The sequence below is a fragment of the Lytechinus variegatus genome, chromosome 3 (assembly GCF_018143015.1).
Source record: "Lytechinus variegatus isolate NC3 chromosome 3, Lvar_3.0, whole genome shotgun sequence".
In the NCBI taxonomy this organism is placed as follows: Eukaryota; Metazoa; Echinodermata; class Echinoidea; order Temnopleuroida; family Toxopneustidae; genus Lytechinus; species Lytechinus variegatus.
In genome coordinates this window covers 25,059,281-25,075,484 of record NC_054742.1, presented here as the reverse complement: position 1 = coordinate 25,075,484, position 16,204 = coordinate 25,059,281, and the positions used below count along the sequence as shown (strand labels likewise).

General features: G+C 34.8%; 1 protein-coding gene across 2 annotated transcripts in view; it reads left to right on the top strand.

Moving 5' to 3' along the window:
* LOC121410594 (cilia- and flagella-associated protein 410-like) overlaps positions 1-16,204 on the top strand; it is a 42,671-nt gene that overhangs the window by 16,199 nt on the left and 10,268 nt on the right. For both annotated transcript variants that reach the window (XM_041602783.1, XM_041602782.1), the window contains exon 3: positions 6,279-6,444. In XM_041602783.1, coding sequence (XP_041458717.1) covers positions 6,279-6,444 — 166 coding nt within the window. The remainder of the gene's footprint in view (positions 1-6,278; positions 6,445-16,204) is intronic.

Sequence of the window (16,204 nt, the reverse complement as noted above, 5' to 3'; positions counted from 1 at the left end):
CAGAAGAAAAAGGAGTCACCACTTGTTTTGTTAAAAATATGTATGTACAGTGCTTAAATATCATTTTAAAAGTATATAAAATTTTACCTTCTCATTATCTGTGGAAAATTACGCAGGCTTTGAAAATAACTCTGGTGGTAGAAGATTCGTATGAATATAGTTATTGCCAGTCCCACTTATCAATCTTTGCATTTGTCATAATTTCATTTCATCGAATTGAAGATCTACCTCCCCTCCAAAAAAGCAGCACATACAAACCTAATGTTCAAAAGTAAAAGAGAGCATATAAAGAGTGGATCATTGTCAATACGCTGCTCCTTTCTCGCTTCACCTTTTTACTGGAGTATCGTTCTGCAATTGTTCAGTTGTCACTGACCTGTCAGGATATAGATATGGCCTCTCAGATAAATTGCTAGGGATGAAGTCTAAGTCACAGACAAAATAATTCATGGTCACAACTGTGGTATACTGTGAGTGGCAGGTCTGATGCAAGCCACACATAGCCAGGTGACAAGCAGCAACTCACCACACAGATAGGTGGTTGTATTGATTTTGTTCTCATGATCTGATCTGTATGGATGACAGGACGCTTTGACAGTGACATCAAGTGTGTCTCTAGGCTGAATTAGCCATGTCCCATGCAGCTGAATAAAATTACTATGCCCTAAATCAGCAACCTGTCAGGTTGATGAACAAACTACCATAATAATTAGATTTTGGTAGAGTGCATTACTGGCTATAATAAGCTTTGTGCAAAATATGAATTAGGAGTTCATGCAAGGGTGTTGTCAAAAGGAGATCACTGGTCGGCTTTAGTGTGAGATAGTTAATATTTATGTTTTATAGTATGTCCTAATTCACATCAAGATGTAGAACCCAGGGGCGGTATTCTCAACATTGTCTTTTCTCCATATTTTATCTTATCTCAGAGATATGACAAAATCGGTATTCTGGTGGATGTCATAACTTTTGTCATAAATTTTGTCTCTTCTCTTTAGCGCGCAGCAAAAATATGCTGCTTTAAATGCGCGTAATCCTTTTGTACAAGCAAAAGATATGACAAAAGTAATTAGTTAGGCCCTACATATTTATTCCTCCCTTTTTTCTCTGTTTTCCTTACTTTTCTACTTCTCTAAAATTCTTCACAGCTCCCTGTCTCTCTTTGTAATTATGCGCATCAATATACGCGTAGTTGCGCGATGCCAGCAACTGTTTTTGGGATACGCCCTACTTGCCACGGGGCTTTCCTATTGGCTAGAAGGGCTCCAACTGGGAACTAACGATGATTTTGGTTGGTTTGCTTCCGAAAAGATGGATGGGAACTTTGAGAGATATGACAGGGAAGACAATGTTCAGAATACCGATTTGTGACAATCATAGCGGTGTCACATCTCGGAGAGAAATGACAAAATTTATGACAAAAAATAAAGAGACAGAGTTCCAGAATACCACCCCAGGATATGTTGAACAATATGAGTTTTGTCCATATATCTCTTTCTGGAATGCTCCACAGGAAGGGTATGAAGTGCTTTTATCATATTCTTGCAAGTCAAGAGTCTAATGACCAGGGTATAATATGTAAGTCATTCAGAGGCACCTTTGTATCCTCCCTTTTCTTTATTTATTGCTCACAATGTTAAATATAACATAAATTATCACCTTTGGTTTCAGTTACTATTGAAAAAAATCTTTGCTATATGAATGTAGATTGTAGATATTTCTTTCATCAGCTTTGCCTCAGAAATTAAGCTAAATACACTGACTTATATGCACATGATCAATAGTTTGCCCCAGTCATTTCATCAGTGGTAATCATCTGCTCACAGTATAGAGGTGTTGCGGCTCAGTAAATAAGTCTTCGGACTTTGAACCACAAGGTCCGGGGTTCAAATCCCACCGCAGCACTAGTGTCCTTTGGCAAGGCGTTTATCTACATTTGCCACTCTCGACCCAGGTGTAGTAAATGGGTACCCGGTAGTGGTAGGAAGGAATTCCTTGAATGCTCGATGTGCCCGATCAGGGTAGCCATGCTAAAGCCAGGGTAATAGTATGCAGCGCTTAGAAACATTTGTATTAAGCGCTATATAAATGTTGCATATTATTTTATTATTATTAATACCATAATGCTATAATTGTTTAAATATTACATATTTTCTACTGATTACAGTGAGTCCATTCTTTGACACCCTTAAGTTTATGGCAATGCCAAAGAAAGATGATTGGGATTTTGCTCATTATCATCAGGCCATTCTGACCTAATAAATATGTTTTATAATTTTAAGTGACTTTTATCAGTTTGCATTATTTCTTTGCCAAGAATTTAAATATGTTAATTGAAATAGATCTCTAGACAGTTTCATAGTGTGTCTATACTGTTTTATGAAAATTAATTAGAACTGATGCGAGCAGAGTTTATAGAGGCTTGTTCAAATCAGTTCTATTTGTCATGCTCTGCTTACCATGGTTGAAAGCTACCCTGCTCTATCTTTCCACTTGACAAACGGAATCAATATCAGAAAAACTTTGAGAGCAAATTCTGGTCATGCGATCCGACGAAACGTGAAGTGTTTGAGTACAAACTGGGAGATTGAAATTCCCAAATGTCAATGGATCCACTAGAGATTTCATTAGAAATTGGTAGAAAAAAGGGAAGCCCTGGAGCTGGTAAACATTTCTACATTATTTACAAGAGTTGGAAGGAAACTGAACTGCTTGAGATTTTGTTTGATTTTCTCTTTTCTTTTTCTTGTCTTTTCTATCCTGCTTCTAAATCTTAGAGACCGCAATCAACGAAAAATAATGCAAATAAATGCATTTTTATTATATTTACTGTCCTTATTTTGAAAAGGATGTATCTGGTGAACGTGAAAGATTTTGCATGCTGAGGAAAATACATTTTTTTTCAAGAGGGTTGATGATACCAAGGGAATGGGCTTTTTGTGGAACACAAGTCATGCTCTGACTGTTACATTTTATGCATTATAAATGAAGAGCCTGTTACTAAGGGGTACTTTTGCCATGCATAATTGGTGAAATAGGATGCGGAATATTTATTTGTATAAATATTCTCAAGATTTTTTTTCCTTAAGAGACCTCTTAGCTAAATCATGAAATAAATATTAAAATGATTACCTAGATATAAATCACTTGGAGCATAACTTGCAGTTTCTTCCATGATTCTTAGTAAAATGTACAATATGATTGCAGGGTTAATGGTGATAATGCTGAGTGCTTCATGCCATTTTTTAAATATTCATTTTACCTGACATTTTATTTTTTGTACTGGTTTTGATAAAGTTTCAAGCTAGTAGGTAATTTTTGCCTATTAAAGATATGTGTATGTGAAATCTTCTAAATACTTACATTTTTTCAGTTGTCATGTAGATTTAAAAAAGGAAAAAAAAACTCACCTCACCCACCCAATTTTTGATTGTTTTTGCTATTCTTGCATTTTGCATTTAAGTATTTCACATTCAGGGAATTTCACCATTAAAGTAGTTTTCTGTTAACCATGGAATATTCCACCCCTGCCCCCCCCCCCCCACCAGCCAACCAACTGAATCAATCTCGCAATTCAGCTGTAAATCCTTTCTATAAATGGATGGCATGCCAGTGCAGATCTGATCAATATCAGTGAGGAAACATTGATTTGAACATTAATTCAATTCTCAAATAAAGTCTGACTAGCAAACAGGTAACACGAGCGAGCGAGAACATCGGCGGCGGCAGCACCATCACATGCATGTAATCCAAGGTCGTTTGGAACATTGTTGAATCTTTCTGCCGCTCCCAGTAGCTGTCTTTCTCATTTTAGTTGACATTCAGCATTAGTGTCTGTAGGGTATATTCAGGTGCATGCAAGGTGAAAAAGGTTTGAGGACTAGAAGGGTGTGCACTCAGTTTCTATCAGTTGGCAGTGGATAGTTTGCAACCTCTCAACACTATGTCTGGTGCTACATGGGGGAGTCATGATCCATGTAATTATGCATTCGCTAGTTTTTTAAAATTGGTTGGGGTTTGTGAGGGTGAGATATGAGACATGTGATTCGCATTTATAGTGATCTTTGTGAGATTTTGTGTATAAGTTTCATTTAGAGTGCATATCATCCTGTTGATTTTTTTTTTATTCCATGAATTTATTTCATTTGTATATTTTCCAACTAGTTTGCTCTTCTCTACTTAGATAGACTGCCTTTGTCATGTAAAGTGTAGGCTCATTGAAAAAGAATGATATTTCACAATATAAAGGCTCTGTCACATTGTTCCGTGCAAGCCTTGTATGTGACTTGTGGGTAACTATTTTTGCTACCCTCAGGTCACCGCCTTGTCAGTACTAGTATCACGCACACACTTCACGTGCAGTTGTACGCAGAAGCGCACGCAAGTGTGATTTGCATGCAGATAATTTTGAACATGCTTTGTTGATGGTGAGTTGTTGGTGGTTACCTGCAACTCACCCGCATCAAGGCTTGCACGGAATGATGTGACAGGGTCTTAGAGTTTCTTTTGAGACAAATTTCTTTCTATCTAAGTTGGGGCTTGTTTTTCATTAACTACTATCTAATAAGAAAAGTACCAAGATGAGAGGCAGCAGTATTAAAAAAATGTGCATCTTGGTGCATTTTGTCAAATTTCTTTGGTTGGAATCACAAACAAGAATCACTTAGCAAAACACCAACACAGAACATAGTTTTGTGGGAGAGGTTGTAATGACACTGTTCCCCCTTTTTTAAGATCACCCTCATGTATCACAGATTAGTGTGTTTTACCTCATAAGTACAGAACTTGCAGCGTATGCAATCCGTGTCCGAGCTGTAGAAAGGCATATTACAGAATCATGATTGAGATCTTCAGTGTGTTTGATCAAACATTTTTCTCTGTGGTTCTGCCAAATCACCTTTCAAAACTCATCTCCTTTTAGTTCATTTTGCATTTTGAAATACATTTATTTGTACAACCAATAAAAAAATGATTTTGCACAACTATTCTTTACACTAAACCTTCTGCATTCTGAATGCAACTTGTGTCAAAAAATCAATGTTTTATTTAGGTCTTATTTGATTTCACTCATTTGGTTCATTAGTCCTGTTTACCAGAAAATAAATGATTTTTATTTTAATTGTCTTTGATCATGTTTTCATTACTTATGAAATAAAAACAAACGAATACAGCAGACATGCCATACAGTACATTCTTACCTTTTTGTAACTTTAAAATCATTGAAATGCCCTAAAACAATGCATAATTATTTGTATACACTGAAGTAGTTTGTGAAAAGTCAATGCTCAGTGTGTTAATGCAAGGATATGATGAAGTTTGAATATACCTGCATGGTTTTTAAATACCTTTTTCTACCATACTTTCTGTCAGTCTTCTTAAAACTGTCCTCCAGGCTTACCCAATAACTTCCTCGCCAATCCTTGAAGGGACTGTCTGCCATGCTTTAGGCAAGAAATTTAATCTAAGAATGTGTGTTTATGCCCCTAATATATTCTGTCAGTGTGCACGAAGCAGGCCAATGGCACAGATGGTGCTTATTTTAAGTACAGCCTGAAAACTTATATACACTAGACCCAGACAGAAGTCAGCTTTATGCCACCATTTTATTGATTTCTGTCCTATTTCAAAGGTCCACATGAGGATCGGATTACATTTACTGTCATATAACATTAACCTACTTATGAAATAAAAACATCAAAGCAAGTTTAATGTACAAATACAAAAAGTAGAGATGAAATTGCATACTGGACAACATACCTAAACTTTCAATTTCAACTCTGTTCCTGACAAATTTCACTGACATGCAGTCACTAATATCACCCATTTAGTGCAATACAATGATTATGTAGTATGTGGTTATTTAACTTCTGTCAGTTGAGCTTGGAAAAAGGTATGTTTTGATAGTTGCCTATACTTTTATTGATCATATGTGTGTGTTGGCTCAGTTGGTAGATCATCTGTCTCACAATTGGGAGGTTGGAGTTCAAACCCAGGCCACATCAGACCAAAAGATGTTAAAAGATGAGAGTTGCTTATTTCTGTTTTGCACAATGAAATATGGATATTTGATATTAATTTCACATTTAAAGTATGTTAACATTTTTTGGCTTTGTTATTGATATTTTACAGGAATAAAGAATGTTGTTTCAACTTTCTGTGAGCTTTGTCTCTATCACATGTTCATGGAGCATGTAGATGACATTGATATTGACTTTATCTGAAGTGACTGTGTATTGGTAATTATTTTTCTTTCTCTTTTATTTCATTCCACTATCCAGTCGTCACATTTGATGAAGTGAACAGAGCATTAGAGGAAGGTGATGAGTTAGAGCCCCCAATCAACTCTACTGGTATCTATAGCAATGGCCACATTCCAAACAACAACAAAGATAACAAGGAGAATAGAGACAGCTCAATGGAATTCATGACATTAGATGAAACAAAGTAAGCATAATATTCATAACTACATTCTCCCTCGTACAAATTTCTTCCTTTTCCCCTTTGATTCAAGTTCAGGTTTTTATAAGTTGATTCACAATGATTTAATAGTATGACTTCTGACACGTTTAATTTCATATTTGTCTTACCTGTGTAGCAGAAGCACTTCTTTTCTGACCGATATGAATATTTCCTTCATATAATTACCAAATATATTACCAAATGCAAACTAAACTTGTTACATGTAGTTCCAGTCTGTTCATCAATATATCGTGAGTCAAATGCAGTAAAACTAAAAGCGTAGCATCTGTCAATAGAATAGAGAGCATAGTTATCATTCTGTACAACTAACTGATTGAAATCATTGAATATACACACAGTGATGTGGGTAGCATTCCATGAAGAGCTTTGTTAGGGATTTGCTCTCAGCCAATCAGATTCAATGATTTTCAGTAGCTTATGAAATCTGTCATTGAAAATCACTGATAAAACTTTGTGAAACACTTCTGTGATCTTTGTCAGTCTATAGCTGAGTCGGCAATCTTAGCAGTCTCACCTCATGAGTGTGGCACAGAGTGGCAGACTGGTTGAGGTTTTGTTTGTGGATCTTTTTTTTATTTAACCTTGTAGGGATTTTGACAATCTTCATAAGTTTTTACTTTCTACTACTGCCTTATGAGAGATAAATTTAATACGAGGTCTGTACACTTCTAAGCAATTTTTGCACATTATTGAAGTCAATCAATTTGCATTTACAGTAACAGACATACAGAATCTTATTCCAATAAGTTGATTAAAATTTTATATGAGAGTGATAGATATAAACCATAAAAATCATCATAGAAACATTTGTATAATAATGATTGATATTTGAGCCAATATGAATTGGCATACATATTTTTAGTTGCAGTTACATGTTGTAACAAGATGGTTTGCTCTAAGCCACGTTTGGCAAACCAAAATTACTTACTGCATTTTAGCTCTCTAATAATTACTAGTCTGACTTTCAGGTTCAGGAATTGTTGATTATACACTAGCAAGCATTACTGCCCATTTCATTGATTCATCTTGATAAATCCTGATTTGCTATCTATTTTTATTACTTATTTGATAAAAAAATTGAATAACACTTTATCTTAAGAACAAACAGATCTTTTTTTTTATTAATGACAGATAGAGGCAGTATAAAAACATGTCCCCAACCTTCATTTTTAACGATAGAATATCCTTTCAATCATTGACAAGAGTAATGAATGTAAATTGGCTGTTAGATTGCAACAACTTCCTACTATAATAACCTGGAATTAAATAGAAATAGAAATAAGTGCATAATTCAATGCTTTCAGCAAATATTAAGTGAAAGTGAATTATCTAATGATGTACCAGTAGCCTATTGAAAATACATTGAATATTGACTACAATGTATGTAGGGGCCGTAGAGGCCAAATCTGGCTGCATGTATACATTGCATGCAAAATGGTTAGAGGGTAAGAAACACAAGGTTGGCGATGCGTACTGATTTTTGTTTTGTAATGCACTTCAGCATGCATATATGCCCAGGAGCAGCCTACTCTCCTCAATATGTTGGATTTAGAAAACAAAAATCAGACAACACTGGGCGCCATGCAAGTACTTTTAGATTTCTGGAATCTGGTAGTACAAGAAGATGTAGGGGGTATTTTTCTACAATAGATCAGATGATATATTTTATTTTTTTATTTCCCTTTTGTATATTTTTTAGTATGCCACAGGCGTTAAAATCAATATTGACTATGACAAAATTGCTCTTTACGCTCGATATCATTCCTTAAAGTAATTACTTTTAGGGACTGTTTCACTTAGGTACTTAGATCAATACTAGTCTGAAAATCAGTTTTAAAGTTATAAGTGATCTGAATCACTTCCAACTAGTGAAAAAAAACATGTGCCGAAGGAAGCCCCCCCCCAAAAAAAATATATATATATATTTATATATCTTGCACAACCCCAGATTAATTTGATAAGTTAATAAATTGATCAGTTGACTTGTGCTGATTAGGTCATTTCTCATTTGAATTACGTTCTTAAACTTGTGAATAAATTTCAAAATAAGGTACCGGTACCGGTAATTTTGTTTTGAATAAGTCTGGAATGATCTTAAAGAAATAACTGTGACTGATTATGTATGTCATGGCATGCCATCTAAGCCAGATATGAACTTGGATGATGTTCATTATAGAATATTTCAATTTTAACCATCAAAAGAAGCCCTTGAGCACTTTTTCTAGTTGTTGATTTTGTTTTCTCTTTTCATTAAGACAGGAAATTTGCATATTTTCATATGAAAATATGTCTTAAGCTTGCCCAAACAAAGCAATATGAAGTATTTACACCTTGATAAGTTTCATGTGTATCCACCAGACTCTGTTTTACAAAATAACTGTCCAGAGCTGCCACAGAGATTCTGCTCATCAAAAATAAATTGTAGTTCTGCATCCTATCTACTGTGTAAATAATGCTTTTTATTACCAAAGAAATGATCCTGGATATAAATGATGATAGAAGCAAAGACAAAATGGATGAAGTGTATCAGTTTTAGGTTACTGTGTAGAAATCATGAATTGTTGTTATAAGTTACTATAGGACTAATGAATCTTCTTTGAAAAAACTTTGTATTTCTTTTTTTCAAATTGGTTAATTATGTGTTTACCTCAATAACCTTAAAAATCATGAATGATAAAGAAAGATTGTAAATTTCTGTTTTTAAATATGATTCTGTAATTGGTGTCTTCTTTCCTGATAACGTGAACAGTGTTTTACATGGTGTTATGAACATAAAAAGAGGAATTTGTCAAGGTTACTTATAGAATAGGGGAAGAGATAAACCTTAAAGAATAGGATAAATCATTGATTGATTACCAGAGATTACAGAAGTGAAGTAGTAAAATCCTTTTTATTTTTGTACTCTACATAATAGAAACTGAGGATGTAGATTGTAAATACTTTATATGATGAAAGAAAGAGATACATCATTGATTGATTACCAAAGCTTATGTTGGCATTGTGGGAATATGTTTTTGAAACCATTAACCTACAACTGGTATTTAGAAAGGTTATTTCGGGAATGGATCGAACCAATAAATCTTTGATTGATTACCGAAGCTTTCATGGCTGGATTAGCTCTGTACTATAATAATAGTGTATTCCTGATTACATTGTCTAATCTTGACATGGAACTTTTATAAATTCATAAATTCTATTTAAGGAATAAAAGAAATATGATCATCGAATACCAGAGATTACCCACATGTAGTGAAATCTGTTCTTGAACCTGCTATCTAATCATGATATGAACTTGGTATGCATGCTCACACACTCCTGAGCATAACACCGACATGCACACTGCCAGTGAGATTGAAGATAGAAACAGGAGGCTTTGAAGGGTGCATACCTTAGATGTTTGTCATCACTATTGAGCAGTCAATCAGATGGATTGAAATCCTAATCCAGGGATTACTAGCAGACACTCATTAAGACAGAGAGTGCAGGTTGGCTTGCAGGTGTGACTGGGCTGACAGATACAGGGGGGTCTAACACTATTTAAGTGTACAGTGTATGCTGAAATGAAAAGATGAAGGGTTCTACTACTACTCCTAAATTCTTAACTGAGGAAGTACACCTCATATGCTGTCAAGTTGTGCTCTTGTAGATTAGCCTAATTTTTTTTATTAAGAATCTTGAGTTACTTTCATTATGTAAGAAAATCAAATTCAAAATGATTAATATGCCTTTATGAGATATTTGGATTTTAAAAGAAATTCAATTCCTTCTCTATTAATGAGATTGTTTTCCAATCGTACAAGTGATGATGAGATTAATAAAAATAATTAATCAGTTCAACTTAAAATGTTAAGCTATTGCTGTCAAGTTGCATGGAATAACTGCCTAGACCTTCAAACAGTGCATGCCACCAAATGTGGTTTTATGGTGACAGCATTAACCAAATGATGTGGCATAAAGATTTATCTACGCTCATTTGGGACATCATAACTGCCAACCTATCCTTATAAGAAAGAGAATCAGGTTTGGGAGAGGTTGTTAGTTGCCTAAGCCAGGGCAGCTCTCCATGCCATTACCATTAGGGATGGGGGACTTAAAGGCTAAATTTACATTTTTACGTTAGATGTACATGTACATGTACATCTTGATGGTAGGATGCATAATACTTGGATAGAAATGTTGTGAATATGAAAGACAAGCAAGTTCAATGATCATGTTTAACCTGAAGATTTTCACTTGTTAATTCTGCTTTTTTCTCATTTTGAAAATTTTCCGTAAAGACATTTATTTTAAGTTTAGAGTTTGAGGCCCTGTCCAAATGTGATTGGTGAACTCTTCTCCAAAAACCAGAACCAGGCTTGATGCATCTTATCTGTAAATTGTGCATTTCATTTTTTTCTCAAGGTTGGTTTGAGATGTTGTAGCTTTTATTTTCTCTCTGTAATTGGAGTATTTGGAGACCTTTGATATTCAACCTTGAACCTGCTCATCCATAGAGAGAATGCACTGAATCATCTTAATTGGATAGGATGGATAATCAATGAAGAGAGAGAAATACTGCATCTTTCTCTGAGTCTGAAGGTCAGAAAAGATGCTAGTATAGGGCTCAACGGTTGAGAGAGAGAGGCAGATAATACAGTGAGACTATAGAGAGACAGACATCAAATATAGAATAGAAGGATGCGAAAGATGGTGAGAATAGAAGTTGGAGAGGAAGAGATAAAAGGATCAGGCAAAGAAAAATGAAAAAATAAATGAATAAAACAAGAACTCATTTCCTTAGTTTTTAATAAGGGATCCTGAATGGTGTGAAGGTCTTCTATTATGTGTAATTAATCCGTTTGAGATTTTAGAACTGAACAGTCTTGAAATTAAAAGACCTATACAAGGAGGGTGTTGTGTTGATTGGGGGTAAAAAAATCAAGATGGATTTATTGAATGACGAAGATTTTATATATCAACTTATTCAGATTAAGAGATCAATTTAACACTTTGATATAATTTACAAAATTAGTTGGCTGCTATACAAAATGATTGTTATTGCTACAGGTAAATTCTTCTCTACAAAATAATAAATAACAGCAAATTTTTCTCAAAATTGTGAAAAGATCAGTCAGATCATTTACTTGAAATATGAAAATGGCTCTTTTTAATGGAACCCTACATGAAGCTTGTAGCATAATTCTAAACCACACCCCTCCTCTTGTCTCTTAATGGAAAATAAAGGTGGAACTTTTGTTGATTCAACATTTTTATATAATTCACCAACTTCTCTCAGAGTATATGACTTCCCTTTTTTATAAGTATATCAATGATAAACCACAGAACTAAAGTTGTCAAATTTTTAACATCAACTTGTGTCTTTTTTCCTAAAAAATAAATATTTGTAATAATGGGTTGTGGAACATAAACATATATTTCTTTATAATCAGTTTAATTTCTTTCTATATAGACATGGTATGAAATTCAATGTCACTGATTGGAGAATGTGCAATCTTCAAAGTTCAGGGCTATCTCCTGCATATGGTGCATCCAATAAAAAGTACAAATATGAGTTCATATGTTATAACAGAACCAAAATACTAATAGAAAAGGCTTAGTTATTGAGATTGAAAATTTTACCCTGTAATGAAACGTAGGGGGGCTTTAGTTGTTAATACTGTTTGCCATTACTCCCTTAATAAGCATTATGTGTATGGCAAGATTGCATAGACCTGTCTGGTATTGGTTAGATAATGACTCAATAAATTGGGAGTGCATTGATGCAATATTTCTAGCAAATTAGGCAAAGAAAGAGAGAGAGGGGAACCAAGGGGTATGGAGAAGGCTGATTCTGATTCATAATTGTGAAAAAGTGGGTGATAGAGATTATGCTGTTACGTGACTCACTCAAAAGTCATTTCATTGTAATGGACTTAATCTATGAAAGATAATTATAAAATGAAGATTATAAAAATTGTATCTCTTTTCCATTTTTTCATCTTCAGTAAAGAAAAAAAATTGAGATATGGACATCCAATATGAATGAAGAGGAGTCCACAGGGTATTGTTATGTTTTTTAGAAAACTCTTTGTTATGAATGATATGAATTATGGTTGGCAGCAAGATACTGAATATTATTATCATTGATATGATATTGAACTGCATGATTGAGAAACGTGCACCAAATTTACATGTATTTGAATGAAATAGAAAAGTCTGCTATTGTAGAAAAACTTTTATATTTGTTTGTCGGTGAGGCGACAATGTGATATTTCTTTTTTACCTATTAATTTAACAACCAGTATGAATAAGTACTTTTAATAGCATTATTGAATCTGTTTGGTAATCCCCCAGAGTTAGTAATTCAGAAATGTTATCCTTCGGTTTGAAATGCTTGTTATAAAGTTTTTCAGGTGAAAGATTGGACCACAGGGTTTAGAAATCTTCATTATGCTGTATGATCCTTTGATGTGCCGCACTATCTGCACAATGGTTCTGTATCTGATACATTAATAGACATCAATACCTTACAAGAGGAAACCAAGCCTGCATTTCCTGTCAGTGTGCAATGGTACCACCATGCATTAGATAAAGAGATCATGAGGGGGAAAGCCCTGCACTTTCTACCAAGCCCTGGGATTGACGCCTGGATACATGAATGAGTAACGCATCTAAAACGTGCCAATTTGGTGCCGAAAACTGCTTCCCTTTGTCCGTATCTGCTCATGCAAGGCATCTCAAAAGCACTAACCATTATTGGAGCTGAGTATAGTCATAAATTGGGTGTACTTTTTTTTCCTCACATTGCATCCTTTTCAAAGCATATCCCTGGTCATGATGATGAAGCAGATTGTGTTGCCCCTTGCATCAATCCTAGCCAAGTCTCCCAGGCAGGTGGATTGGTATAATGGCATCGCTAACGGCTTGCTACGTTTGTCTCACGTAATCCTGTCAAACTCGCCACGCCATGGCGGTTTTGGCCCTTAAGTGACTCAACCCCCAGGGCTAATAGAGGATCAAAAACCCAGAGGAAAATGGCTTTTTTCCTCCCAACCGGAATCTGTGAATCATGGGAATTTCAATGAATTTGTCGGACCTGAGGACAGTAGTTAGTGGAGGTGTCTAGCTTGTAGCCAGGAGCAGATGAATCAGTATTTGTTTTATGAATGAATGAAAAAGAAGGGAGTTTCTCTGGTCCTTGAATGTTGATTTATGTCCATGTATGAGATATTCACTTTGCTGTCTCTGTCAGCATTCTTTATACTACCCCCCCCCCCCACATACACACACAGACACACCCATATACATGTACACTCTTTTCTACCTGGTATTGAGATTAACATAGATGCGCCCTTTCAGTGTGAAACTTTCTTATTTCATTTTTCTTGATGTTAAGTTTGCAACTCATACTCCCTCACCATCTGTTGAATTGATTTTCTTTTATTGAATGTATATATTTGTATTCTTCTTTTCTTTTCTTCTGTATTGATACACATGATTTGTCTTTTAAAAATGGGAGTAATTTCCTTGTGAAAATTTATTGATGACAAATTATTTTGTAGGGCCTAGTTTGTACAAAGGACAATCTCTTAATCAAGCCATACCTTCACGGAATATTAAACATTTCCAATTTAGACTGTAGAAATAATTTCTGGGTCAGATGTGAGTTCTATTAAATAGAATTTTGTTACTGCTAATTTCAAGCTCCATGAAGCTGCACTCGTTACTTTTTTATTAAAATTGTTGAAAGTGTCTAGTTTTATTCCTCTGTGGATTTTATTGGTAGTATGTGTATTCACTAGTTAAAATTATATTACTCTCTGAATGTTTGAGGTATAAAGGCTTGTTCAGATCTGATGCACAATGCTCAGAAATGTTGCTAATTGTTTCCTAAGGACTTACAATGAATCTTGCATAAATGTGTTATCTTAAAACAACAAAATGCTATAAAAAAGAAGGGTTTTCATTGTTGATTTTCATCATCCATGCTTTATTTGTCAAAAGAAGTGCATCAATCCTTCCTGTCAATTATTGATGAATCATTTTGCTTCCCAATCATTCTTAATTCAATCAACAACTTTCAATCAGTGTCTGATTACCAACAATTTATCCGTGGCACTCGGCTGTTAATTCTGTATACAGAATAATTCCCATGTGTTACAGAGGATTTGTATTAAGAAACTTGCAATGATCAATGGAGAATCATTACCATGCACGACATGAAAAGACCACTTAGGGACGTTGATTAGATTATTTCCCATGAGGGAGACTTTAATTTCTTCAGGGGAACAGTGCATCATTAATTTACCTCTTCTTTTCCACATGTACATCGTGGAATTGATGAAGCTAAGAGAATGGAAGTTAACATTCAGCTATCAGGTCATTAAGCTATATGTTGTGCTCATTGGATGGGAAAGTTATTTGAAGTTTTTAATGAGAGAATTTTTATTTCAGCCTGTGGCATATTCATGATACAAGATTTTAAAAAGAAACCTTGTGTATAACTGCATTCTTAGCAAAGAGGATAAAATAGTATTCATGTATGGATACATTAAACAAAGGACAGGAATTAAACAATGATCTGTTGTGTCCCAACTTCTTTGTTGATATGTTTTGCTGTCAGTACATCATGAATGCTTGAAGAAAGAAGTGTTGAAATTCATTCTTCTTGTTTTTCTTTCTTTCAAGTCTCTCCATGAAACCTAATATTTCACATTGCGCAGTTCTACCAAGCACATTTTTTCTCATCACATTGATTGTCATTATTGCTTCTGGCAATTGCAATCAGAGTTGAGAGTGAAGTAAATTAAGTGAGCAAAGCGCTCCAAGGCAAAAACCAACCTGTCCCCATGTACATACTCTACAGAATGTCTTTGGATTAGAGTGAGTCCTGTAATTGGACACATGTTTGGCTTGTTAACCATAAATAACACCATCCATCAAGATGCACATAGTTGTAATGAAGTAGATAAGAAGGTCTGATTCAATAAGAGTTGTGTTTGTGTAGGCGGTATTGAATTGGTTATTGGATGGAGGTACTAGATTTCCTCCTACTTAGTTCCTGCCAGTGCCTGGCCTTGAAATTAGTCTTCTCTATAGGAAACATGACATTATTTAGTTTTGCAACTCCAAAGTGGGTTGGGAACATGACCTTCAAGTTGATGTTGATTAATATTAGCCTGCAGACATCTTCAGTATGTTAATATCTTCTGAAGATGTCATGTAGAGAAACATATTAAAGATAACTTCTTGTTTGCTGCTTACATTTTTAATTAACAAAGTTGGCATGGTGAAGCTCAGAAATACATTTTATCACCACTCAGTGTAGAAAGTAAATCATTAGCTTATTTGGGATCAAGCTGCCTCCTGTATGTAGAGAGGCTATGGGCCAATTTAAATGCTTTGAAAATGTAATCCAAAATATTATGTTACTTTGTCCATGCATCTTTGGATGATAATTTCTTTCATAGTAGGGTTCATGCTTATAATGTGCATAATGTTGTGCTTTGTCACACAATATAAGACTTATTTTTATCATTTTTGTCTCACCTGCATAGCAGAGTGAGACTATAGGCGCCGCTTTTCCGACGGCGGCGGCGTCAACATCAAATCGTCTGTTCTATAATTTCTGTAAAATTCTCACATCCTAAATCCATTCATTCTTTCATTTATTCATTCATTCATTCATTTGGTAATACACAAAAGAGACTCTTTCTAACCACAATATATGGATATAGCTTGCCCG